Raw genomic sequence first — 25,139 nt, 5'->3', positions numbered from 1 at the left:
TGTGGTGATGCATGCCTGTAATTCCAGCTAATCAGGAGGCTGAGGCTTGAGAATCACTTGAACCTGGGAGGCAGAGGTTGCAGTGAGCCAAGATCATACTACTGCACTCCGGCCTGGGCGACAGAGTTGAGACTGTCTCAAACAAGAAAACAAAGAAAATGTATCACGTCACTCCTGTGCTCGAGAGCTTTCAAAGACTTCCTGTCACTCAGATTAAAAGTTGAAGTCCTTACAATGGTCCATACAGACCCTACATAAGCTGTCCCCTGCTACTTGTCTAATCTCATCACCCACAACCTTATTCCTAACTCTAGTCCAGAATCACCTGGAGGTCTTGTTAAAACAAAGAAGTTGTTGGGCCGGGCGCAGTGGCTCACGCCTGTAATCCCAGCACTTTGGGAGGCCAAGGCGGGTGGATCATGAGGTCAAGAGATCGAGACCATCCTGGTCAACATGGTGCAACCCCGTCTCTACTAAAAAATACAAAAAATTAGCTGGGCATGGTGGCACGTGCCTGTAATCCCAGCTACTCAGGAGGCTGAGGCAGGAGAATTACCTGAACCCAGGAGGCGGAGGTTGCGGTGAGCCGAGATTGCGCCATTGCACTCCAGCCTGGGCAACAAGAGTGAAACTCCGTCTCAAAACAAACAAACAAACAAACAAACAAAAACAAAGAAGTTGTTGGAAACAACAACTTGACCACAGTTGGTGGTTGGAAAACACAGCCGCGGAAGTTGGAATCTGCTAAGGAGTGTACAACTCACCTTCTGAAAACAAAAACAAAGACCTAACTCCATAGAAAGCTGAGTTCCACCTTCAATGTTTCTGGTTCAATAGGTCTGGGGTGGGTCTAAGTTTTCATTTCTAGTAAGTTTCCAGGTGAAGCTGATGCTGGTGGTCTTGGTAAAAACCACTGTGAAAACCACTGATCTAGCCAGCTTAACTGCTTTGGTATTTCTCAAACACACCAGGCACATTCCTGCTTCGGGACTTTTCCCTCTCTCTGAAACACTCTTGTGTTGAATAGCAGCATGACTTGTACCCTTACCGCTGTCCAGTGTCATATTCTCAGAGAGATCATCCTTGACACCCCTATTGAAAATCACATGCAACATCTGGCAACCTCAGTTCTTCTTCCTCTCTTTGTATTTTCTCCACAGCACTTAGCACCATTTGACATACTGTTTTACTGTCAGCTCCATGAGGCAGGGCTGTCAGATCTGTCCATTGCTGCCTCTCTACCACCTAGAATATGCCTGACACATAGAGGACAATGAATGCTTGTTGGATGAATAAATCTGTAAAATGGAATAATGATGGTTCCTACTTCATAAGGTCGTTATGAGGATTAATGACTTAAAAGAGCTTTTAGAACAGCACATGGGGCAGAGTAAGTCTCAATAAATGATACCTAGTATTATTACGATTAGAGGGGAACCAAAAACATTTGGTGTACTATTGTGGAGATTCAGAGCCTTTATCAGGGTGTTTTTCCTTCTAGTTGTGTCGGACATGGGATTTGCTCTCTATAGAAGGTGCTTTGTTCCTGAAAATGGGCCTCCGGTGAGTTCAGTTTCTTTCTTTTTAAAAATAGAAATGTGCTTATTGTCAAAAAGGGTTACCAAATAGGGGTTACAACGCTGTGATTTAGGACAGCCAAATTTCCATTTGGAAGTGAAGATAATTTTTAAGGAAATCAGACTTTTGAATTGTCCTTCAGCTTAACTCTCTCATAGCCCTGATCACTGGTTCTTCTTCACCGCACCTGCCATGTTGGTAGCTATTCCAAAAAAGGAGAGATTGGATTTTCCTGTCCACTTAGAATAAAAAGCAGATTGGTTTAGCCAGGCATGATGGTGTGTGCCTGTAGTCCCAGTTACTTGGGGAGCTGAGATGGGAGGATTGCTTGAGTCCCAGAGGTCGAGTCTGTAGTGAGCTGTGATCATGCCACTGCACTCCAGTGTGGGTGACAGAGTGGAGACCTCATTTCAAAAAACAAAACAAAACAAACAAGCAGATTGGAAAACAGCGATGAAAATTTGGGAAATTAAATGCATAATAAAGAAAATTGACAAAAATTTCCAGCTTTGCCAGGATTTGTCTTTGAATTGAGTAGTTTCTGTTTGGGTGTTTGTGTGTATATTATTACTTTTGTTTTAATTATGACATCCCATGTATGTGGGATCAGATTATGCTGCTACAGAGATGCTTCATGGAAACGCAACTGTTCTCTTAGTTGGCATTATGTAGAATTATTTTAAATGCAATGATGATGAAGAATGAGAAGCAATTTCTCTGTCTTTTGTACTCAGAGAATGGGTGAAAAACGACATTTTTAAGCTTTGTATGTTTCCGAGTATCTCCTTCTCTCTGTGCATATGAAGTTTTGTGTCTCTTTTGCCTTACCCCCTAGTTCTCTAGACCTTTAAGACCCTTGTTTGACTGTGATGGTATTTGTGTTTGAATAAGAAAGATGCAACTGAAATACACAATTAGCATTGTCTTCACTTATTTCCATTTCCCTCCCTTATCTCCAAAGGTGTCTTTTGCAGCTCACATTGCAGGTGGATTTGCTGGAATGTCCATCGGCTACACGGTGTTTAGCTGCTTTGATAAAGCACTGCTGAAAGATCCAAGGTTTTGGATAGCAATCGCTGCTTATTTAGCTTGTGTCTTGTTTGCTGTGTTTTTCAACGTTTTTCTATCTCCAGCAAACTGACCTGCCCCTATTATAAGCCAACTAATAAAAAGAGCCATCTGGAGGAAGAAAAAAAAGGGAAAACCCTGTGAAGAAACAGAGAAGTCTCAGCAAAGGCTAACAATTTTATATAGAGGACAAAACAGCATTAAATTAATCAGTTTCAAGGACTGCCTACAAAAGGATCTTAGGATTTAAGGAAGGGGCTTCTGAATGTAGAAAGGGAAGAAGAGAGAAAAGAAGGGTAGTAAAAACTAGAGATGGGGGCCAGCCGCGGTGGCTCACACCTTTAATCCCAGCACTTTGGGAGGCCGAGGTGGGCGGATCACCTGAGGTTGGGAGTTCAAGACTAGCCTGACCAACATGGAGAAACCCCCATCTCTACTAAAAATACAAAATTAGCCGGGCATGGTGGCACGTGTCTATAATCCCAGCTACTTGGGAGGCCGAGGCAGGAGAATCGCTTGAACCTGGGAGGCAGAGTTTGCGGTGAGCTGAGATTGCCCCATTGCACTCCAGCCTGGGCAACAGGGTAAAACTTTGTCTCAAAAATGAATGAATAAATAAATATAAAAAAATACAAAAGTTAGCTGGGCGTGATGGCATGTGCCTGTAGTTCCAGCTACTTGGGAGGCTGAGGCAGAAGAATTGCTTGAACCCGGGAGGCAAAGGTTGCAGTGAGCTGAGATCACATCACTGCACTTCAGCCTGGGTGACACAGCGACACTCCGTCTCAAAAAAACAAAAACAAAACAAAAAAACGCCCTAGAGATTGGGTCTTCCTCAGGCATATGGTATCCTATAAAACAGACTTACTCTCTTGGAGATATATTTTGGAGAACGCTTGATAAAATCTATGAAAACTGTACAATGCTGATAATAAAAACTTTTTTATACCTGTCAGACTCCTGATAATCACTTTAAAATAGGTCACTGTTTGAGGAGATAGATCACTACTGTTTGAGGTGTTTTACATACTTTATTGATAATGTTGTCAACCACCCAGAAAGGTAGATATTACTCTGCGTCTTAGAGTAATCTTAAAGAATCCCTTAAAGAAACCCTTAAAGAATTAAGTACTTGTCTGAGAGGGGCAGAATTTAAACATAGAAAATGATTTGGAAACCTGTAGTCTTCCCTATAGGTCCCACAATGCTGTGCCCCACAAATACTGAAAAATAAGAGCATCATAGGAGTCCAGGAACAAATACCTATGTGGGGTACATCATGAACGGTGGAAATACCTCACAGAAGAAGACTGCAGATTTTCTGGACTGCTAGTTTAAGATTCTGATACTGTATCTAAGATCCCAGGGAACCTGGCACTGGCTTTCTGGGGCACACTATATACCAAGACTTCAGATTCTCACCTGTGATCAGACTGTCATCCTTCGTGTGGCTCATGGTTCCTCTAAGAGTGTGTAGGAATTTATTTGCAAAAGCTAAAATGTCATACCTGAAAGCTGAGAAGCCTGTGTCCTTTTCCTCTATAGAATTCAGACTGTGGTTTATTATGCTTTAGAAATGGTAGTGTTAAGTCATCTGAACACAGGAAATATAATTTTTTCTTTTATCATCAACATATTTATTAAACATCCATCTAAACACATTACTGTATTCTGAAAGGGGCATATACACTTAGATATGGTGAGAAAATTTACTACTTATTTTTAGAAAAACTGATCAGAAATTTGTTTAAAAAGTTAAGTATGAACGTGGAAATATGAGTGTTATTTATTTATTTATTGAGATGGAGTCTTGCTCTGTCTCCCAGGCTAGAGTGCAGTGGCCCGATCTTGGCTTATTGCAATCTTTGCCTCCTGAGTTCAAGGGATTCTCCTACATAAGCCTCTCCAGTAGCTGGGATTACAGATGCATGCCACCACCAAACCTGGCCATATGTATATATTCTTTTTACATGAAGTCTTGCTCTGTTGCCCAGGCTGGAGTGCAGTGGCACGATCTTGGTTCACTGCAACCTCCACCTGCCAGGTTCAAGCAATTCTCCTGTCTGAGCCTCCTGAGTAGCTGGGATAACAGGTGCCCACCACCAAGCTTGGCTAATTTTTATATTTTTTGTAGAGACGGTGTTTCACCATTTGGCCAGGATGGTCTTGGACTCCTGACCTCAAGTGATCCGCCCACCTCGGCCTCCCAAAGTGTGGGGATTACAGGTGTGAGCCACCATGCCTGCCTGGCCTTATGAGTGTGTTCTTGGTTAAAGAAAGATTCAAACAAGAAGTTAAAAGAAAATCTCAGCCAGGTGCAGTAACTCATGCCTATAATCTCAGCACTTTGGGAGGCCAAGATGGAAGGACTGCTTGAGCCTAAGAGTTTGAGAACAGCCTGGGTAACATTCAAGATCTCCGTAAAAAGTAAAAAATAGCCAGGTGTGGTGGTGCTTGCCTGTAGTTCTAGCTACTCCAGAGGCTGAGGTGGGAGGATCACTGGAACCCAGGAGTTTAAGGTTACAGTGAGCTATGATCATGCCACTGCCCTCCAGCCTGGGTGACAGAGTGAGACCCCGCCTTAAAAAAAAAATCTCCTTTTACCTTCTCACATCAAACCTCCTGTTTTCCCCTAGTGATGACCATCATCAGTGGTCACAACAGTATGGTGTGTATCCTTGCAGACCTTTTTCTATATAGGATGAGCAGAAAAGGGAAATAGTTGATGGCCAATTCATCCACTGTTTTGAACTGCACTGAATCTGCTCTACTGAATCCCCAAAGGGACAAATTCAAAGAACAAATTAGAGGTGTTCATGGTATAACTTCCCCTAAGCATGATTTGCTTCTCAGATTTATTGAAACTAGGAAAAGTTTGTGTTAATCTATTTTAGCTTTATATATGTGTGTGTATATATATATATATATATATATATATATGTGTGTGTATATATATATACACACATTATGTATATATATAAGTATATATATACACATTATGTATATATATAAGTATATATAAACACATGTATATATATAAAAGTATATATATATATATATTTTTTATTTTTTTTTCTTGAGACAGGATCTCACTCTGTCATGCAGGCCGGAGTGCAGTGGTGCTATCTTGGCTCACTGCAACCTCTGCCTCCTAGGTTCAAGCGATTCTCCTGCCTTAGCCTCCAGGGTAGTTGGGATTACAGGCATGTGTCACCATGCTCAGCTAATTTTTGGTATTTTTAATAGAGACAGGTTTCACCATGCTGGCCAGGCTGATCTTGAACTCCTGACTTCAGGTGATCCACGTTGTCTCGGCCTCCCAAAGTGCTAGGATTACAGATGTGATCCTCCACACCCAGTCTGAGTATTTTTAATTAGATATTTTGATCAAATGTAGATTTTAACAGGGTAAAATCCTGCTTTACAACATGACCTAGGGAGCTTTCTCTATTAGTTCATAGTGCTCTTTATTCTCTGAATAATATAGATGTACTATAGTTAACCATTCCTCTGTTGAACACTCAAATTGTTGCTGATTTTGTATAATTACCAACAGTGCTATGTGAACATCCTAGCACATGCAGTGTGTCTCTGAGTGCGTATGTTGAATGAATGTTTCAAGTATCCACAAGCAGAAATGCTAGACTAATTTTGATATGCTTCAACTGCCTTTTAAATAGCTGTATCCATTTATATTCTTACCTACAGGATATGAGAATAACGGTGTCTTCCTACTTTGCCAAAAGAAGGTATTATAAATCTTGAAATTTTTGCATTTTGATAGTTAAAAAGTAATATTTCACTTAAATATGTATTCTCTGACTACAAGGTTGAGAAATTTTCAAGTTTATTAATAATTTATGTGTTACACATAATATGTAATTCAGATAATACATACCCGCCAGATCACTAGCTCTGAAGAGAGCTTTAATGACCTAAAATACAATGTAATTGTTAACAGAACATGAGAATCAGGATTTATCTATGAAATTGGACATGACCCATTTATTAAGGCAGATGACCAAGAAGCTATTATCTAATAAGAAAGACTTTTTTGGTTCTAGAAACATGGCTTATTACACAAAAACAATGACAGTTTATTGGATTTCCCCAATGGCAAAAGTCACAGTACAAACAGTACCCAAATACCTCCTGTCATTTTAAATTTGACATCTCTGCAATATAGAGGAATCATTCACTCAGCTTAATTTGGGGCTTATAACTTTAGTCTTCTAGACTACAATGTGTTATTAGGAATATTAGAAGCATTCTTCATCTGTGCTGTCCAATAAAGCAGCCACTAGGAAAGTGTAGCTCTTTAAGTTTTTATTAAAATTATTTAAAATTAAAACTTCAATTGCTCTGATACACAAACCGTATTTCAAGTGTTCAATAGCTACATGTGGCTATTGGCTACCTGATTGGACAGCACAGATAGAATATTTCCATTGTTGCAGAAAGTTCTATTGGACAGTGCTGTTTCAGAAGCAAGGAGGAGCAGAAAGGGAAAGGGATTTTAGTTGATGGATGACTAACTCACTACACTGAACTGAACTGAATCTGTTCTATACCTGCAAAGGAACAAACTCAGAAAATAAATTGAAGACGGCCATGCTGTAACTTCTAAACATGGTTTGCTTCTCAGATTTACCTAAACTAAGACAGGTTTGTGTTAATCTCTCTGTTTTAGCTTATTAAGAGTTGTTTGAAATGTTTTTATCTTTTGCTTTTGAATTCTATGGTACTTTATCTATGTATACTAGTGTTTATGTCATTTGCTATGAAAGCTTTAATTTGTAGCTAAATAATACTACTCCAGTCAGGAAATGCTATGGTGTTGTCCTTTACGAAAAAAATCTTTTATTTCTTTTTCTAATTATAAAAGTAAAATGTTCATAGTAAAAAATTAAAATACATACAATTACAACACATTAAGGAATTTGTAATCCCAACATCCAGAACTAATAACAGTTAATATTTTCATGAATATCCTTCTAGACTTTTTTGTATACATCTGTAAATATAACTAAATTTATAATCATGGGGCCATATTATTCTATTTTATAACATCAATTTCACTGAAATGAAGTATCAAATGTCTTTTTGTGTATGCTTATCATTTCTACTGGTTGCACATTGTGGATGTATTCCATTATTTAACCAGTTTTTCTTGTATTGATATTTATGTTTTTAGCTTATGACAACAACATGAATTACATCTTTGCTTACATGTATTATTATTACTTATGAACCATAAATGATACTTGCTTACATTTTAAAGTGCTTTGGGTTGCTGGGTCAGAGTATGCTATTATTATATTATTCAAGATAGTCTTGCTCTGTTACCCAGGCTGGAGTGCAAAGGTGAAATCTTGGCTCACTGCAACCTCCACCTCCCGTGTTCAGGCTATTCTCCTGTCTTGGCCTCCTGAGTAGCTGGGACTACAGGTGTCCACCACCACACCTGGATAATTTTTGTATTTTTAGTAGAGGGATTTCACCATGTTGACCAGACTTGTCTTGAACTCCTGACCTCAGGTGATCCACCCGCCTCAGCCTCCCAAAGTGCTGGGATTACAGGTGTGAGCCACCACTTGCAGCCCAAATTTTGTAAATTGTTGTCATGTTAAAATGAACTCCAGGTTGGGCGTAGTGGCTCATGCCTGTAATCCCAGCACTTTGGGAGGCTGAGGCGGGTGGATCCCCTGAGGTCAGGAGTTCAAGACCAGCCTGGCCAACACGGTGAAACCTGTCTCTACTAACAATACAAAAATAAGCTGAGCATGGTGGCATGTGCCTGTAGTACCAGCTACTCAGGAGGCTGAGGCAAGAGAATAGCTTGAACCTGGGAGGCAGAGGTTGCAGCCAGTCAAGATTCTGCCACTGCACTCCAGTCTGGGCAACAGAGTGAGACTGTCTTAAAAATAATTATAAAAATTTGTCATAGCAAAAGCACAATAAGAACTTTATACATATTCATAGATATTACTGAGATGAAGTTCTGAAACTGCTCATCAACTGCCAGGAAGAAACAAAATTCCTCTCAATTTGGATGAAAAAACTAATCTAAATTCCTATGAGAGCCAGATCGATTTCCTCTGGTTTCATTAAATGCTGTATCTTACTGAATTATCAAGTGAAGCATATTCATTTCCCTGTGTGTATAAATGAGATTTAAAAATCACTCACTTTTTGGCCGGGCACCGTGGCTCACATCTGTAATCCCTGCACTTTGGGAGGCAGGCGGATCATGAGGTCAGGAGATCGAGACCAACCTGGCCAACGTGGTGAAACCCTGTCTCTACTAAAAATACAAAAATTAGTCAGGCGTGGTGGCCATGCCTGTAATCCCAGCTACTGGGGACGCTGAGGCAGGAGAATTGCTTGAACCTGGGAGGCAGAAGTTGCAGTGAGCCAAGATTGCGCCACTGCATTCCAGCCTGGGTGACAGAGTGAGACTCTATCTGAAAAAAAAGTCATTGACTTTGCTTATAACTTTTATATCAAATAATCTTAATAAATAAGGTTAAGATCAAGTCAGCAGTTTTAGAAACCATTCCAAAAGTTCTCAGTTAAAAAACAATAGGCCAGGCGTGGCTTGTGCCCGTAATCCCAGCACTTTGGGAGGCTGAGGCAGGTGGATCACCTGAGGTAAGGAGTTAGAGACCAGCCTGGCCAACATGGTGAAACCTCATCTCTACTAAAAATACAAAAATTAGCTAGGTGTGTTGGCACATGCCTGTATCCCAGCTACCAGGGAGGCTGAGGCAGGAGAACTGCTTGAATCCAGGAGGCAGAGGTTGCAGTGAGCCAAGATTGTGTCACTGCACTGCAGCCTAAGCGATAGGGCAAGACTCCGTCTCAAAAAACAAAACAAAACAAAAAAACGCCCCAAAACAACCACAATAATAATAAACTTCAGCTAAGTAAGATGACTTCTCTCTGATAAGGAATCCTACAATTATACATATTTTTTAATTTTAATTTTTTTTTTAAAGAGATGGGGTCTCAATAATATTGACCAGGTTGATCCTGAACTCTTAGCCTCAAGCAATTCTCTCACCTCAGCCTCCCAAAATGCTAGGATCACAGGCATGAGCCACTGTGCTCAGCCTACAATTATATATATATGTATGTGTATGTTTACACATATATACTTATACATATATATATATATTTTTTGAGATCGGGTCTTGTTCTTTTGCCTAGGCTGGGGTGCAGTGGCACAATCTCTGCTCACTGCAACCTCTGCCTCCCAGGTTCACGTGATTCTCCTGCCTCAGCCTCGAGAGTAGCTGGGATTAAAGGCACCTGCCACCACACCTGGCTAATTTTTGTATTTTTGGTAGAGACGAGGTTTCACCACGTTGGCCAGGCTGGTCTCGAACTACTGACCTCAGATGATCTGTACATTGGCTCAAAGTGCTGGGATTACAGGCATGAGCCAATGTACACGGCCTACAATTATATTATATATACATGTGTGTATATATGTATGTGTGTGTGTGTGTGTATATATATATATATATATATATATATATATATATTTATTTATTTTTTTTTGAGACAGTATCTTGCTCTGTCGCCCAGTCTGGAGTGCAGCGGGGTGATCTCAGCTGACTGCAATCTCTGCTTCCCAGGTTCAAGTGATTCTCCTGCCTCAGCCTCCTGAGTAGCTGGGACTACAGGTACCCACCACCACTCCTAGCTAATTTTTGTATTTTTAGTAGAGGTGTGGTTTCACCACATTGGTCAGGCTGGTCTTGAACTCCTGATCTCAAATGATCTGCCCACCTCCGCCTCCCAAAGTGTTGGGATTACAAGCGTGAGCCAATGTGCACAGCTTAAAATTATATTCTTTTTTTGGGGGACAGTCTTGCTCTGTCGCCAGGCTGGAGTGCAGTGGTGCAATCTCAGCTCACTGCAACCTCCGCCTGCTGGGTTCGAGCGATTCTCGTGCCTCAGCCTCCTGAGTAGCTGGGAGTACAAGTGAACAGCACCACGCCCAGCTAATTTTTGTACTTTTAGTAGAGACGAAGTTTCACCATGTTGGCCAGGATGGTCTTGATCTCTTGACCTCATGATCCACCCACCTCGGCCTCCCAAAGTGCTGGGATTTCAGGCGTGAGCCACCGTGCCCAGCCCCGGCCTATATTCTTAATAGAGAATATATACACTCCTTCTCCAGGTATCATTTTTTTTTTCATTGTATTGTGATGTCTAAATATATGTAATTTTAAATTCCTGACATCTAAATATATTATTGGTAATAGATTAACACTTTGGCCAGGTGTGGTGGCCCATACCTGTAATCCCCACACTTTGGGAGGCTGAGGCGGGAGGATCATGAGGTCAAGGCAGGAGGATCACTTGAGTCTAGGAGTTTAAGATTAGCCACAGCAATATAGTAAGAGCTTGTCTCTACAAAAAATACAAAAATTATCTGGGTGTAGTGGCACACAGCTATAGTCCCAGCTATTCGTGAGGCTGAGGTGGGAGGATCGATTCAGCCTGGGAGGTTGAGGCCGCAGTGAGCTGTGGTTGCAACACTGTACTCCAGCCTGGGCAACACAGGGAGACTATCTCAACAAACAAACAAAAAACTCTACTGCTATCTAGGGAAGAAGCAAAGCAACCAGCATATGGAAAAAGTGATGCACTGTTATATTTTCACCATAGGTTTGCTTTAAGAAATAGTGCTCCCTTCAGAACGGAAGAATTTATCTGCCTCTCATTTGATAGGGATCAGAGCTACAATGGCTAACTAAATAAACATGGGGGACTGGAATCTCCTTGGAGATACTCTGGAAGAAGTTCACATCCACTCCACTATGATTGGAAAGATCTGGCTCACCGTCCTGTTCATCTTTCGAATGCTTGTTCTGGGTGTAGCAGCTGAAGATGTCTGGAATGATGAGCAGTCTGGCTTCATCTGCAATACAGAACAACCAGGCTGCAGAAATGTCTGCTATGACCAGGCCTTTCCTATCTCCCTCATTAGATACTGGGTTCTGCAGGTGATACTTGTGTCTTCACCATCTCTGGTATACATGGGCCATGCATTGTACCGACTGAGAGTTCTAGAGAAGGAGAGGCAAAGGATGAAAGCTCAGTTAAGAGTAGAACTGGAGGAGGTGGAGTTTGAAATGCCTAGGGATCGGAGAAGATTGGAGCAAGAGCTTTGTCAGCTGGAGAAAAGGAAACTAAATAAAGCTCCGCTCAGAGGAACCTTGCTTTGCACTTACGTGATACACATTTTCACTCGCTCTGTGGTTGAGGTTGGGTTCATGATTGGACAGTACCTTTTATATGGATTTCACTTAGAGCCTCTATTTAAGTGCCATGGCCACCCGTGTCCAAATATAATCGATTGTTTTGTCTCAAGACCAACAGAAAAGACAATATTCCTATTATTTATGCAATCTATAGCCACTATTTCACTTTTCTTAAACGTTCTAGAAATTTTCCACCTAGGTTTTAAAAAGATTAAAAGAGGGCTTTCGGGAAAATACAAGTTGAAGAAGGAACATAATGAATTCTATGCAAACAAGGCAAAAGAAAATGTAGCCAAATATCAGAGCACGTCTGCAAATTCACTGAAGCGACTCCCTTCTGCCCCTGATCATGATCTGTTAGTGGAAAAGCAAACACACGCTGCAGTGTACCCTCGTTTTAATTCATCTTCTGTGTTTCAGCCAAATCCTGACAATCACAGTGTAAATCATGAGAAATGCATTTTGGATGAACAGGAAACTATACTTTCTAATGAGATTTGCACACTTAGTACTAGCTGTAGTCATTTTCAACACATCAGCTCAAATAATAACAAAGACACTGATAAAAGATTTGGAAAAGTTGTTAATGGTAACCAGCTAAGGGAAAAAAGAGAAACCGAAGGCAAAGACAGCAAAAGGAGCCACCACTCTAGAGGTCACTGTTCTATTCCAGGTGTTGCTATAGATGGAGAGAACTACAGGAGGCAGTCACCCCAAACAGCTTTTTCCTTGCCAGCTAACTGCGACCGGAAACCCCGGTGGCTTAGGGCTACATGGGCTTTTTCTACAGAAGATGAAAACCGGGGGTCACCTCCTAAAGGTAACCTCAAAGGCCAGTTCAGAGAGGGCACAGTCAGAACCCTTTCTCCTTCACAAGGAGAGTCTCAATCAACTGACATTCCAAATATTGCTGATGCTTTGGGAGAGCTGTCCTTTGAGCCAGGGTTGGTCAGAACCTGTAATAATCCTACTGTTTGTCCTCCAAATCACGTAGTGTCCCTAAGGAACAATCTCATTAGTAGGCGGGTTCCCACAGATCTTCAGATCTGAACAGCAGTTGGCTTTTAGACATTTTATATATTATCAGAGAATTAGCCTAGTGGTGGCAGACAAAATAGATAAGGGCCGCTCTAAAAACCAGCTGTTAAGAGAGACAACTGCAAACTCATTTCAGCAAGGGAGAAACAGCTGGTTTTAGATCGTGACGAAACAGTTCTAAATTCAAAGACATAAAGCTGCCAGATCCGGATTTTTTAATGATGTCCTTTCGAATGTGTGTAACTGATTTTGGGAAAATCATATGTTCAGAATTGAGGCTAAATGGTTTGATCAGGTTTTCTCTTTGAAGAGACCACAGCCTTAGGAAATGGCTCTTGAGCTATATAATTCCACCTTTTAGTTATGAATCCTTTATCTTTGAACACTGGGTTAATTTTGTTTGCCCTCAGAACACAATCATGTAGTTTCCTTCTAGATCGGATCCTGATGTATCTTGAGTATAATCATATGTTGCTACCTAGTAAATAAAATCTTTAAAAGATCCGTGGCTTGCTTTCACCAGTTGATAGCATCGTGATTCACTGCCGGATTGGACTCGGCTCTCTCTACTCACTGGACATCTAACCTCTCCGCTTTATTAACAGTACCCACACTACAGGGGTGTTGTGAGGATTAACATTTAAAATACCTGTGTTTTCTACAGTGCCTGGCACACAATAAACGCTCACTAACTACTGCCAGCTCGTTACTGTTCAGAGGCCCGCATCAAGTCAGCCACAGCTCAAGGTGACTCTAAAGATAAAAGCTGGGGCCAAAATATACGATTCTAAACACCTTCCTCAGCTATTGCAAAGTTGTGAGCACTTTCTCAGGACGAGAGCCAAGAAGCCCAGAACCTATGGGTCGCTACGACTTCCGAGGTCCCAGATAAGAAAGATGCGTTCGCTACCACCGTGCGGATATCCTTCCTCCCGCAACAGTCCCAATGCTCCCGGGCACCGCCTCCGGACGCCAGGCCGATCACCTGGACAGAGATACAAAAACCTCGCCTTTCGCAAAGAAAACGGAAAGCTGCGGCGACCGGAAGAGGAAGAGTTGCGGCTCCAACAGCCAGAGGGGCGGGCTTACGCAGCCTCCCTTGGCTCAGCCCGCTACGGAGGATGCAGAGCGTCCTGGTAGCCATGAAAACAGGCCACACCCCGGCGATCCCGGCCCGTGGTTCGCAAGTGCGCAGGCGCGCGCCCCCTTCCGCGCATGAGCAGTGCTGCTCCCAGCCCGCCAGTCGCGGTCTCCGGCGCCAGCTACGCCGCTGCCGCTGTCACTATGGCCCATTACAAAGTGAGGGGGGCGCGGCGTGGCTGGGGGAATGCGGGCGGTAGCAAGCCGCTGGTCGGCTCTGGGTGGGAGTGGGGTCGCGCGCGCAGGTTTGGGTGCGGGGTGGGCCGGAGGTAGCGGGGTTGCCGGACTCCCAGCGCCTTCTTCCTGCTCGGCCCCCAGGCTCTGGCCACTGACCCCCGGTGTCTCCTCAGGCCGCCGACTCGAAGCGTGAGCAGTTCCGGAGGTACTTGGAGAAGTCTGGGGTGCTGGACACGCTGACCAAGGGTGAGCCTGGGCTAGGAGATGGTACCTTGTGCCCTCATCTGGCTCCCTGGCGCTGCCTCGTTCCCCAGCGGGCCGTAGCGTGGGGAAGGAGGGGAAACAGGTGGGAGCCGTCCAGGGTCCAGCGAGGTGGGCTTCGGGGTTCGGCAGGGCCCTGGCTGCTGGACGCCGCCCGGGGGGTGGGTAGCCTAGCCACGCTACCCTTCTCCGCACCGGGAATGAAACTCTTGCAGCTGTTGCAAACTCTCCAACTTCCGTTGCTTTGCCTCGAGCAGCCGCATGGACGTGCTTGCCAAAGACCTTCAGATCCCAATTCCTCCCACCTTACGGTTTTTGTGGAGTCCTCATAATCTTGTTAAGAAACATTTTCCCTCCAACAAAGAGCAACTGGAAAAATGACCGAATTTGAAAGTGGGCCATGAAGTAGCTGAATGAACCTAATCCCCAAAGTAGGCGATTCATAGCTAATTTGGCTGTGGCTTTTCAACCCCCATTCCTTAGTCTGTGTCCATTCTTATTTTGTGTATATTTCAAAAGGAGAATTACAGTTTAAAGAGCTCGAGGGCGCATCAAAATGGTTACATTGTTTTCACTTTTTAAAAATGAAAGCTTACTGTTAATACTACCGAATCTTCCATCGTTGCTTCAAGATCTAAGTAAGTAGATGAGTAAAGTGTTGGAAACAGGATTCCAAGGAGTAGGGTACCGTTTACTTCATTAGCCTAGCAGTAATTTGAATGTCTGCTACGTGTCACTCAACTCTGGGATTTTCAAGGGTGTAGTATGGAATTGTTGGCAGGGATGAGGACCTAGGAAGTTTGGGAAGTGTGGGAAATAAATTGGTAACTGCTCTTTGGACAGAAGCAAAGTTTAGGGGAAAATTCTAGGAGCATAACTCCTGGGTCTTAGCAGAAGGCGGTCTTTTAATTCCCATGGGCTAGTAATTTTGAATTGCTACCTATTCCACATTCGGATAATAGGTTACCTGTTTGCAAATAAACTTCAACAAATATTAAGGGACTGCTCTGTGAAAGCACTGTGCAGTGTTGTCTCTGGAAGTGTCACAGATGCTTTAAATGTCATTCCCTCTAAAAACTCCAAAGTTCGTTTCTTTTATTTAATCATTTTACTCAGGCCTTTGTTTTGCCCACTGGAGATACAGCAGGGGACGATAAAAGTCTCTGGTCTCATAAGCTTATGTCCCAGTTGAGGGAGACAAATACATAAATTGTAGTGTCAGCCAGTGGTAAGTGTTACAGATAAAAATATAGAAGAGTTAGGGGGATAAAGAGGAACAGGTGAGGCCAGGCACTGCTCATGCCTGTAATCTCAGCACTTTGGGAGGCTGAGGTGGGTGTATCTCTTGAGCTCAGGAGTTTAAGACCAGCCTGGGCAACATGGCAAAACCCCGTCTCTTTAAAAAAAAAAAAAAAAAATTGCTTGGCATGGTGCTTGTCTGCAGTCTAGCTACTCTGGAGGCTGAGGTGAGAGAATCACCTGAGCCCAGGAGGTCAAGGCTGCAGTGGGTTGTGATTGTGCCACTGGGCAACAGAGTAAGACCTTGTCTCAAAAAAAAAAAAGTGACAGGTGGTGATGTGTGTGTTATTTTTATAGTGTGGTGGTGAGGAGGCCTTTCTTTTGTAACTTGAGCAAAAACTTGAAAGAAACAATATATGTCAGGAGTTTCAGGAAGTATAAGGAGGCCAGAGTGGTTGGATGGAGCAAGTGAAAGACTGAATGGTAAAAGGCAGAAAAATGACAGTTGTAGGTGGTAACTGATTACATAGAAGATGCTGCCCAGGCTGGAGTGCAGTGGCATGATCTCAGCTCACCTGTAGCCTCTGGGTTCAAGCAATTCTCCTGCCTCAGCCTCCCAGGTAGCTGGGATTACAGGCATGTGTTACCATGCCCAGCTACTTTTTGGTATTTTTAGTAGAAACGGGGTTTCACCATGTGGGCTATGCTGATCTTGAACTCCTGACCTTAGGTGATCCGCCTGCCTCAGCCTCCCAAAGTGCTGGGATTACAGGTGTGGGCCACCTCACCCGGACTCCACTGGAATTTAACCTCTCAATCTCCTTAGATTTCCAGGCTTCTAAATAACATCAGACAACATAGTTTTGATGTGATTTATTAAAAATTTGACCTTCAGCTTCAAACATAGGTGTTTTACACAGTTCTATTTGTTTTTACTTTTTTTTAAGAGAGAGAGTCTCAGTCTGTCACCCAGGAATGCCTGGCCTCAAGTGATCCTCCTGCCTTGGCCCCTCCAAGTGTTGATATTACAGGCATGACCCACTGTGCCCAGCCTCACAAATTTAATTTACATATATATATATTTATCGAGACAAGGTCTCTGTCCCCCATATTGGAGTGTTGTCGCACAGTCACAGCTTATTGCAGTCTCAAGCTTCCAGGTTCAAGCAGTCCTCCCATCTCAGGCCCCCAAGTAGCTGGGACTGTAGGTATGAACCACCATGCCTGACTAATTTTTAATTTTCTTTTTTTTTGGGTAGAGTTTTGGTGTTATTCAGGTTAATCTCAAACTCCTGACTGAAGCAATCCTGCCTTGGCCTCTCAAAGTGTTGGGATTTCAGGCATGAGCCACCGTGTCTAGCCTATATTTTTTACAGCTTATTTCTAAGAGGAGTTAAAACTTTGTAACATAAAACACTGTGAAAGGATGGCTAAAGATAAAGATGATCAATCATGTGGAAGCGGAAGCGTTTTAGCTGTTTTGAGCACTCTATCAACCTCTAAAAATCTTGGGTGTGAAGGCAAAAGGGGAGCATGATTGGGTATAGAGTTCTTACCTACTTGGGGGCCTGAGATGGGAGGATCTGATTAAAGGGGAGTGCATTTCATCTATAGAAAAGCACAGGAAACTTAGCATTTACATTATGTTCTGCAATTATCAACGTTGTAAGTACCAGTGACAGAAATTAGAAGCCGAAGGAAATGGGGTGGGGGGATAAGAGGAGGAGTATTAGTATTCATGTCTCATAAAATTAGGATTTGGCTGGGCGCAGTGGCTCTCGCCTGTAATCCCAGCACTTTGGGAGGCCGAGGCACGTGGATCACCTGAGGTCTGAGTTCGAGACCAGCCTGACCAACATGGAGAAACCGTATCTCTACTAAAAATACAAAATTAGCTGAGCGTGGTGGTGCATGCCTGTAATTCCAGCTACTCAGGAGGCTGAGGCAGGAGTATCGCTTGAACCCAGGAGGGAGAGGTTACAGTGAGCCGAGATTGCGCCATAAACTCCATGCTGGGCACAAGAGCGAATCTCTGTCTTTAAAAAAAAAAATAATAAGGATTTAATAGGGATAAGTGGAAATTAATGGAGCAGCAGAAGTTTGAGCATATAATTTAAATTAAAAGATAATAAAGAATAAAGAGTTCTGTGAAATATTGAGAGATGAGAGGAGAGGGTAGCGGTGGTATAAATACATGAATTTCTCTCTCTCTTCTAATTGCATTTTAGGTTTTGGGGTATATGTGAATAACATACAAGATTGTTGCATAGGTACACATGTGGCAGTGTGATTTGCTGCCTTCCTCCCCATCACCTATATCTGGCGTTTCTCCCCATGCTCTTTCTCCCCAACTCCCCACCCCCCGCCATCCCTCCCCTATTTCCCCCCAACAGACCCCAGTGTGTAGTGCTCCCTTTCTCAAAAAACAGTGCTCTTAAGTGTATTTAGATGAAAGGTAACCATCGGAACTCAGCGTAAATTGTTAAAAATAGTTATTTGATTTTTTTTCATACTGTATATTATTTTGTTAATTTTTTTAAGCTCTGAAAGAACAAAAGGGAAGTATGTAAGTTGGTTTATAACAGGACTTGGGGCTAGATATCTATCAATTTTTTGTGTGTGGTTACTTCTCTTTTATTAGATTTTTCAAAGGGTTCCATGCACAAAAAGTCTAAACACTGATTTAGAGATTTTTATCTAGTAAATTCTAGGAGGAATTTGTTCCATAGATGAAGAGCAAAGCAGTGCTCATATGAGCGACTGGATATGAAACCACTCAAGTATATCTTATTTTAATGTCGATTTGAGCATGTTGACTACTGGTAAAGTTTTTGGTTGATGGTTATTTAGCAAAACAAACTTCATTCTTGAAGACCGTTTTTGAATTCAGAGCTTCTTCTGTAATTACCATAGTCCCGTTGATTCTTTCCTGAATTCTTGAATTTCTTTCTTCTCACTGTTCTATCACTCCCATCACTTTACTGCAGGTTGCTGTCTTTTTAAACTGGATTACCACATCAGCCTTTTAACTGTTCTTCCTGCCTTTATCTTTGTCCCACTCCAGCTGGTCTAAGAATGGGTCCTGTCACTCCCTTCTTGAAACTGTTTAATTATATGCCAACCAAATTTGCATTACCCTCCATAGTGTGGCCATGACCACCTTACCAGTTTCCTTTTCTGCCACATTACTCACAAATCCAGCCATACTTGAATTTTCAGTTCCTCAATACATTGTTTCCTGCTCCTGGACCTTCCCATTTTATCGGAAACACTCAACTCCTAGGTATCAGGTCTTTGCCCTCCTTTAGGAAGCATTCCCTGATGTCCTAGGCTTAGTTAGGTGTTCTTCCAGTGTGCCACCATAACCCACTATCCAGTATTCCTGCTTGATACCCTCTGTCTAGTTCCTTGCGTATCTTTTACACTTGACCGTAAATTTGTTGAGAACAGGGACCTTGTCTGTCTTCTTCAGCATTGTATAGTCTTTGCAATGTGCTCAGCATATAGTTGGCACCTAATATTTACTGGGTAATGGAATATAATTTCAGCCATTCCAATTTAAGACTTCATTTGTTGCTTTTTCTGCTTTTTAATTTGCAGTGTTGGTAGCCTTATATGAAGAACCAGAGAAACCTAACAGTGCTTTGGAGTATCCTTTCATCTTTCAAGTCAGAAAAAGGCTTTATTTTGAAACTCTTAATTTTTTTAGATAGATAATAACCTTTAGGCTGGGTGCAGTGGCTTACACTTGTAATCCCAGCACTTGAAGAGGCCGAGGAGGGTGGATCAGGAGGTCAGGAGTTTGAGACCAGCCTGGCCAACGTGGTAAAACCCCTTCTGTACTAGAAATACAAAAATTGGCCTTCTCTTTCCGGTTCTTCCTGGAGTCGGGAAAAGCTGGGTTGAGGAGGCGAAAAACAAAAAAAGAAATAAAAAAATTAGCCATGCATGGTGGCATGCGCCCATAATTCCAGCTACTTGGGAGGCTGAGGCAGGAAAATTGTTCAACCCAGGAGGCAGAGGTTGCAGGTGAGCTGAGATTGCGCCATTGTATTCTGGCTCTGGGCGACAGAGCAAGACTCTGACTCGGGGTGGCGGTGAAAGAAAAAAAACCTTTAAAATACTTCTGAATATTGAGAAAGTTATTTTCACTTGAGTTTTTGGATGGTGATCTCTGGGTAGATACTGGTGGTAAAGTGGGTGACTCTGGTCAGGGATATTGATACTACTCTATGCTATTTTATTAGTTTCATTCAAGCCTAAGAAGTAAGTTCTTAACATTGATAATAGTTTTTTAAAGCATCACTTAGGAGCTGCTACCCCAGAAAATCCAGAAATAGAGCTGCTTCGCCTAGAACTGGCTGAAATGAAAGAGAAATACGAAGCTATTGTAGAAGAAAATAAAAAACTGAAAGCAAAGGTAAATTTTTAGAAAGAATTCATATTAAAATAATTTTACCTCTAATAATTACACAATGAAAACCTCACTAAAATGGAGAGGTGGGTAGGGAGGTGGGTGAATATCAATTCGAATTAATTATAATGTAAGGCCAAACTTAAGCCCTGTCTAGAAAACCACAATACAACCTGTAAGTAGGACAAGCAAAGTGTGATCAAGAAGAGGTTCTGGCCAGGCATGGTGGCTCATGCCTATAATCCCAGCACTTTGGAAGGCCGAGGTGGGCAGATCATCTGAGGTCAGGGGTTCGAGACCAGCCTGGCCAAAATGGTGAAACACCATCTCTACTAAAAATATGAAAATTAGCTGGGAGTGGTGGCAGGCACTTGTAATCCCAGCTACTTGGGAGGCTGAGGCAGGAGAATTGCTTGAACCCAGGAGGTGGAGGTTGCAGTGAATCAAGACCGTGCCACTGCACTCCAGCCTGGGCAACAGGAGCAAAACACTGTCACAGAAAAAAAAAAAAAGTTCTTAGGAATCTGCATCAACAAAAAGATAAGAATATTGGTTAATACTGTTTATAAGTAAACGGACAGTTCTGAGGTTCTTAAGCAGTTGATTTTAAGCAGGCCAGTATGGGGCCACTGCTTTATAAAGTGCACCTCTTAGAATTTGTACAGTTCATAGTCTGCAAGGCCATACATATGTGGTGGCCCTCTGTAAATTTGTTTGCACTTAATTTTAATTATCTATTGCTAAAGTTTTTTCTTTCTTTTTTTTTTTGAGACAGGGTATCATTCTGTTACCCAGGCTGGTGTGCAGTGGTGCAGTCACGTCTCACTGCAGCCTTGACTTGACCAGGCTCAAGCAGTCCCCCCACCTCTGCCTCCTGAGTAGCTGGGACTGCAGGCATTTGCCACCATGCTCGGCTAATTTTTACATTTTTTGTAGAAATGGGGTCCCACTATGTTGCCCAGGCTGGTCTCAAACTCCTGGGCTCAAGCATTCCTCCTGGGTTGGCCTCCCAAAGTGTTGGGATTATAGGCATGAGCCACTGCATCCAGCCAGTTTTTTTCTTTTTTCAAACTCCTGTGAGAATTTTCAGAAACTTCAAATTAGTCAACTCTGAGTCTTGGAGGTTTTACCACATTCTTAATCACACAATGTTTTACATTACTCTAAGTATTTCTCCTAATGTATTTTATCTTCTCAGCGACTTTGTGAGATAAGTGCAACAAGTACACGGACTGCCATGTAGGTGAGGAAGGGAAAGCACAGTGAAGTCTGATAAGCTCCTCAAATCCAACAGGTTGTTGGCAGAACCCTAATGTTAGCCTAGTGTTCTTGCAAGGAACCACACTTAGCGTAAAAGAAAATGCAGTTATTTTGAATTATCCAAGATTCCACAATGGGTAAATGCTAGTTAACTCTTTTGAACCTTTTAACTCAGTCATTAATTGTTGTTTATTGGCTGTCTAGATTAAGACATCACGTAACGATCTACTTTTCAGTGGGTATCTTCAGTAAACTTTTGGTGGAGAGGAAGAAAGCTTATCAGCAAATGAATCTTGGGAAGATACAGTTTATTGCATATCAAGTATTTGAACAGTACAGTCATGAACTGGAATGAAATTTTAGTTTCAAAGTAATTTTAAAGGTTGATATGAAAAGGGCTTTCATTAGATTTGATTGCATTAAATCTTGAATCACTGAATGATTTAAAATGGATAGTCATAGAAACTGATATTAATACAATTTACTGACTTAATAACTAAGTTGAATGTAATAGTTACCTTATTTTACTGCTATTTTTTACCCAATTTAGAATAAAATTCACCTAAATTCCTCTGTCTTTGCCCCGTAGCTTGCTCAGTATGAACCACCTCAGGAGGAGAAGCGTGCTGAATAGGATTCTTCTCAGTTGAAAGACAATGAAAAATGGTTTTGTATGACTTGAATAGTTTGTATAGTATATAATCTTTTCTGAACAGATGCTATAGAACTCTTTTAATATGTTTAATTCACCTGTCACATTCTGTTAAAAACACATAGAATCATCAATAAAAACTCAATATAACTTTCTTTGGGTCTTAAAGCAGGAGAATCCAAAGTAAATCCTGAAAAAACCTAAACACAGCCATCTAACTCATTACCTTAAAAGACATTCTGTTTATTAGTCTGATTAGGAATGATGGCACTGGTTGTATTTTAGCCAAGGCAGTTTAGCATGGAGCTATTCCTTGGTGTAGTTCAGGATATGAACACAGGTACAGTCATTCTTTGAAGGTGACAGTGTTGTGTATATTCCCTATAGGCAGCTGGAGAGATCTGTGTGACACAAGATGCTTTTGTACGGGATCTGTGTGACACAAGATGCTTTTGTACGGGTTCTCATGAGTCTTCTGCTCTTGTTTGTGTAACATGGAACACACAACTCTTCTTTGCCACCACTTTGCCTTAGAAAACTGTGTGTGTGTGCCAGTTTGAACTCTGACACCACATTTTCCTTCTATGCAATCACGGCTTGTCTGATAATCTTGGATTGGTTTGCTCTGAGCTTTAGTGGGTCCTAGTTGCACACTGGCCTTTCTGCTGTTTTTCAATTTGCCTAATAATAGCAGTTACCCTCATTGTAATTTATGTAACTTTAAACAGGATCATACTGTACCCCCTGCCTGCCATATCTGCTTACTGAGCACAGAACAGAGGCAATATACAACTCTGGGTTCACACGAGCTGGGATGAGAAGAGGAATGAGCCATATATTGTGGAAAATCATAGTTTGTAGGTATAATTATACAGTGCTTTTTTCCCCCTCAAAGTATTTTTCTAGCCCTGGATTCATTTTATTATTCATTTTATTATTGTGATGTAGGTGGGGCAAGTATGAGGGGAAGTTGGGTGCTGAATTTTTAGGCCAAAGACTGATATTAATACAAATCACTCACTAACTGTAGAGCCTTGGGCATATCAGTGAACTGCTCTGAGATTTACCGTCTTCATCTGTTTAATGAGAAGAATATCCGTGATGCCTACCTCACAGGGTTGTTGTGAGGGTCAAATGAGAATGTATGTGAAAGATTTGTAAATGGTAAAGCACTATATTCTTGTTTGTTAGTCCTTTTTCCTTTCTTTGGGTAGACCTACAGTCAGATGTTTTGTTTTATTGATCACTTATTTTCCTTACTGATAGACCTCCCTATTGTTAGAGAACCTATCTTTGTTTTTGGTCAAAACATACATAGAAAACAAAATGATCCATTGAAAACTGGTTTAACTAACTATGACTAAGCCAATTATAAGGGCATTTAAATCAGTCATGTTAGCAGGAATGTGGCAATGGCTGGTGCCTCTTCTAGTCACAAGTTTGTTTTTGGAGGGGAGCCAGAAGAACATTTGCTTGAATAGATTTTCTTTTTTACCAATTTGAGTGCCTCCTACATGGGCAGCAGTGGATTAAGTGCTGGGTGTGATAAAGAGGAATGACTTAATTGAGACATTTATATAATCAAATAGAGTGTGGGTTAGGACCTGTGACAAACCATTATAATAAAACATAGCCCCATGAGGGTTTTGGAAGAGAGACTTGGCTTCTTTAGTTGGTATGACAGTTTCTTGGTATACACAGGCCAAAATTTTTTTGTGGCAGCCAATCCTCATGTGCTTTTTACTCATTGGATTAGTATTAATATTTGTGTCAGTAAGGTAGGTGACTGTGACTGTCTTTTGTACTGTCTTTTTTGAACAGAATGGCAACATGTAGGTTGGATAATCGCACTTTTAAGTGAAACTGACTTGCTTAAACTGCTGTACCAGTCAGTGCTATTTAAGAATTCAGGATCAGCCTAGCCTCTAGAGGTCCTCATCAACATTTCTGTCAAGGATTTGGATGAAGACAATATAATATACAAGATGCTCCATTGAAGAGAAAATGGATCCCATCAGTTAAGCTCCTGCTACAAAATATCAACTTCATATCTTGCCTATCTCACAAGGTTGTTGTAAGAATCAAATTAAATACAATGGATGTAAAAGTGCCTTGCAAACCGTAAAGAATTATATACAGACCAGATGGTAGTAGTGCCAAATCTGTAAGTGACACAAATTGGAAAGTCTGGTTGGAAGACTATATAGAAACAAGCCTTAAAATGATTAACCACCTGGAGTACCCAAACTGCTGGACCTAAATCAAAAAGTTGAAATACCAAGTCTTACATTTAGGTTAAAAAATGCACTTATACACTTAGGCACTGGGATAGCTGACAAACTGTTAATTCCAGTGATTATCAACGTGAACCACCCTATGGATACTTAAAAAAAAATTTCCATTCTGAAAAGCACGAATAGAAATACTGTCTAGGTGCTAAATATTCTGAAAGTTGTTTAGTATTGCTTTGTAGGAGTCAGATCTTTGGTGGATATTGACAAGCTTGAATGCATATAAGGAGTGACCAATAGAGGATCTGAATGTATAAGGCAGGGCTCTCCAATAAGGAACTAGCTACAAGTGGCAGTTAAAAATTTAAGTTCCTCAGTTACACTATCAACATTTCTAGTGCTCAGTCATCATATGACTAGTGGCTACGTGTTTGACAGTGCAGGTGAAGAACATGTCTATCAAGTGTATCGGTTGTATTGAACAGCACCATAGAATGGTTGGAAGAACTGAGGATGTTTAGCAAGGAATGGGGAAGACTTGGTGGGTAATGAATACTGCAATCTGGTATTTGAAGTGCAGTCGTGAAAAAGATGAGGACTATTTTCTTCTATTGTAAGCTTCAGGGAGTGTAGTTTGGCTTGAATGATAAATGTTTAAACAAAGGTTTACCACAGTAGAGTTGGCTGCCTTTCGAGGTGGTGAGCTCTCTTCCCTTCGAACTACTAAGTGCATTCTGCATGTCTATTAGACACTACAGAGTTGCTTTGTTTTAGGTGGCAGGTTGAGCTAAATGACCTCTAAGGGT

General features: G+C 41.7%; 3 protein-coding genes across 4 annotated transcripts in view; all 3 read left to right on the top strand.

Annotated features, from left to right (window-relative positions):
• RHBDL2 (rhomboid like 2) overlaps positions 1-5,509 on the top strand; it is a 58,872-nt gene extending 53,363 nt beyond the window's left edge. For both annotated transcript variants that reach the window (XM_010347568.2, XM_074380558.1), the window contains exons 7-8: positions 1,502-1,563; positions 2,540-5,509. In XM_010347568.2, coding sequence (XP_010345870.1) covers positions 1,502-1,563; positions 2,540-2,719 — 242 coding nt within the window. In that variant the 3' untranslated portion in view covers positions 2,720-5,509. The remainder of the gene's footprint in view (positions 1-1,501; positions 1,564-2,539) is intronic.
• On the top strand, positions 1,523-13,676 carry GJA9 (gap junction protein alpha 9). The gene is made up of 3 exons (XM_074380557.1): positions 1,523-1,563; positions 6,355-6,395; positions 11,389-13,676. Exon 3 carries the CDS (start codon positions 11,421-11,423, stop codon positions 12,969-12,971), a length of 1,551 nt encoding a protein of 516 aa, XP_074236658.1. The 5' UTR covers positions 1,523-1,563; positions 6,355-6,395; positions 11,389-11,420; the 3' UTR covers positions 12,972-13,676.
• Positions 13,677-14,179: 503 nt separating this feature from the next.
• On the top strand, positions 14,180-22,257 carry MYCBP (MYC binding protein). Its single transcript, XM_010347571.3, has 5 exons — positions 14,180-14,258; positions 14,450-14,522; positions 19,377-19,425; positions 20,067-20,196; positions 22,040-22,257. Exons 1-5 carry the CDS (start codon positions 14,244-14,246, stop codon positions 22,082-22,084), a joined length of 312 nt encoding a protein of 103 aa, XP_010345873.2. The 5' UTR covers positions 14,180-14,243; the 3' UTR covers positions 22,085-22,257.
• Positions 22,258-25,139: the final 2,882 nt, after the last annotated feature.

This window comes from Saimiri boliviensis, chromosome 11 (genome assembly GCF_048565385.1).
Source record: "Saimiri boliviensis isolate mSaiBol1 chromosome 11, mSaiBol1.pri, whole genome shotgun sequence".
Lineage (NCBI taxonomy): Eukaryota > Metazoa > Chordata > Mammalia > Primates > Cebidae > Saimiri > Saimiri boliviensis.
This window is presented reverse-complemented; position numbering and strand designations above follow the sequence as displayed.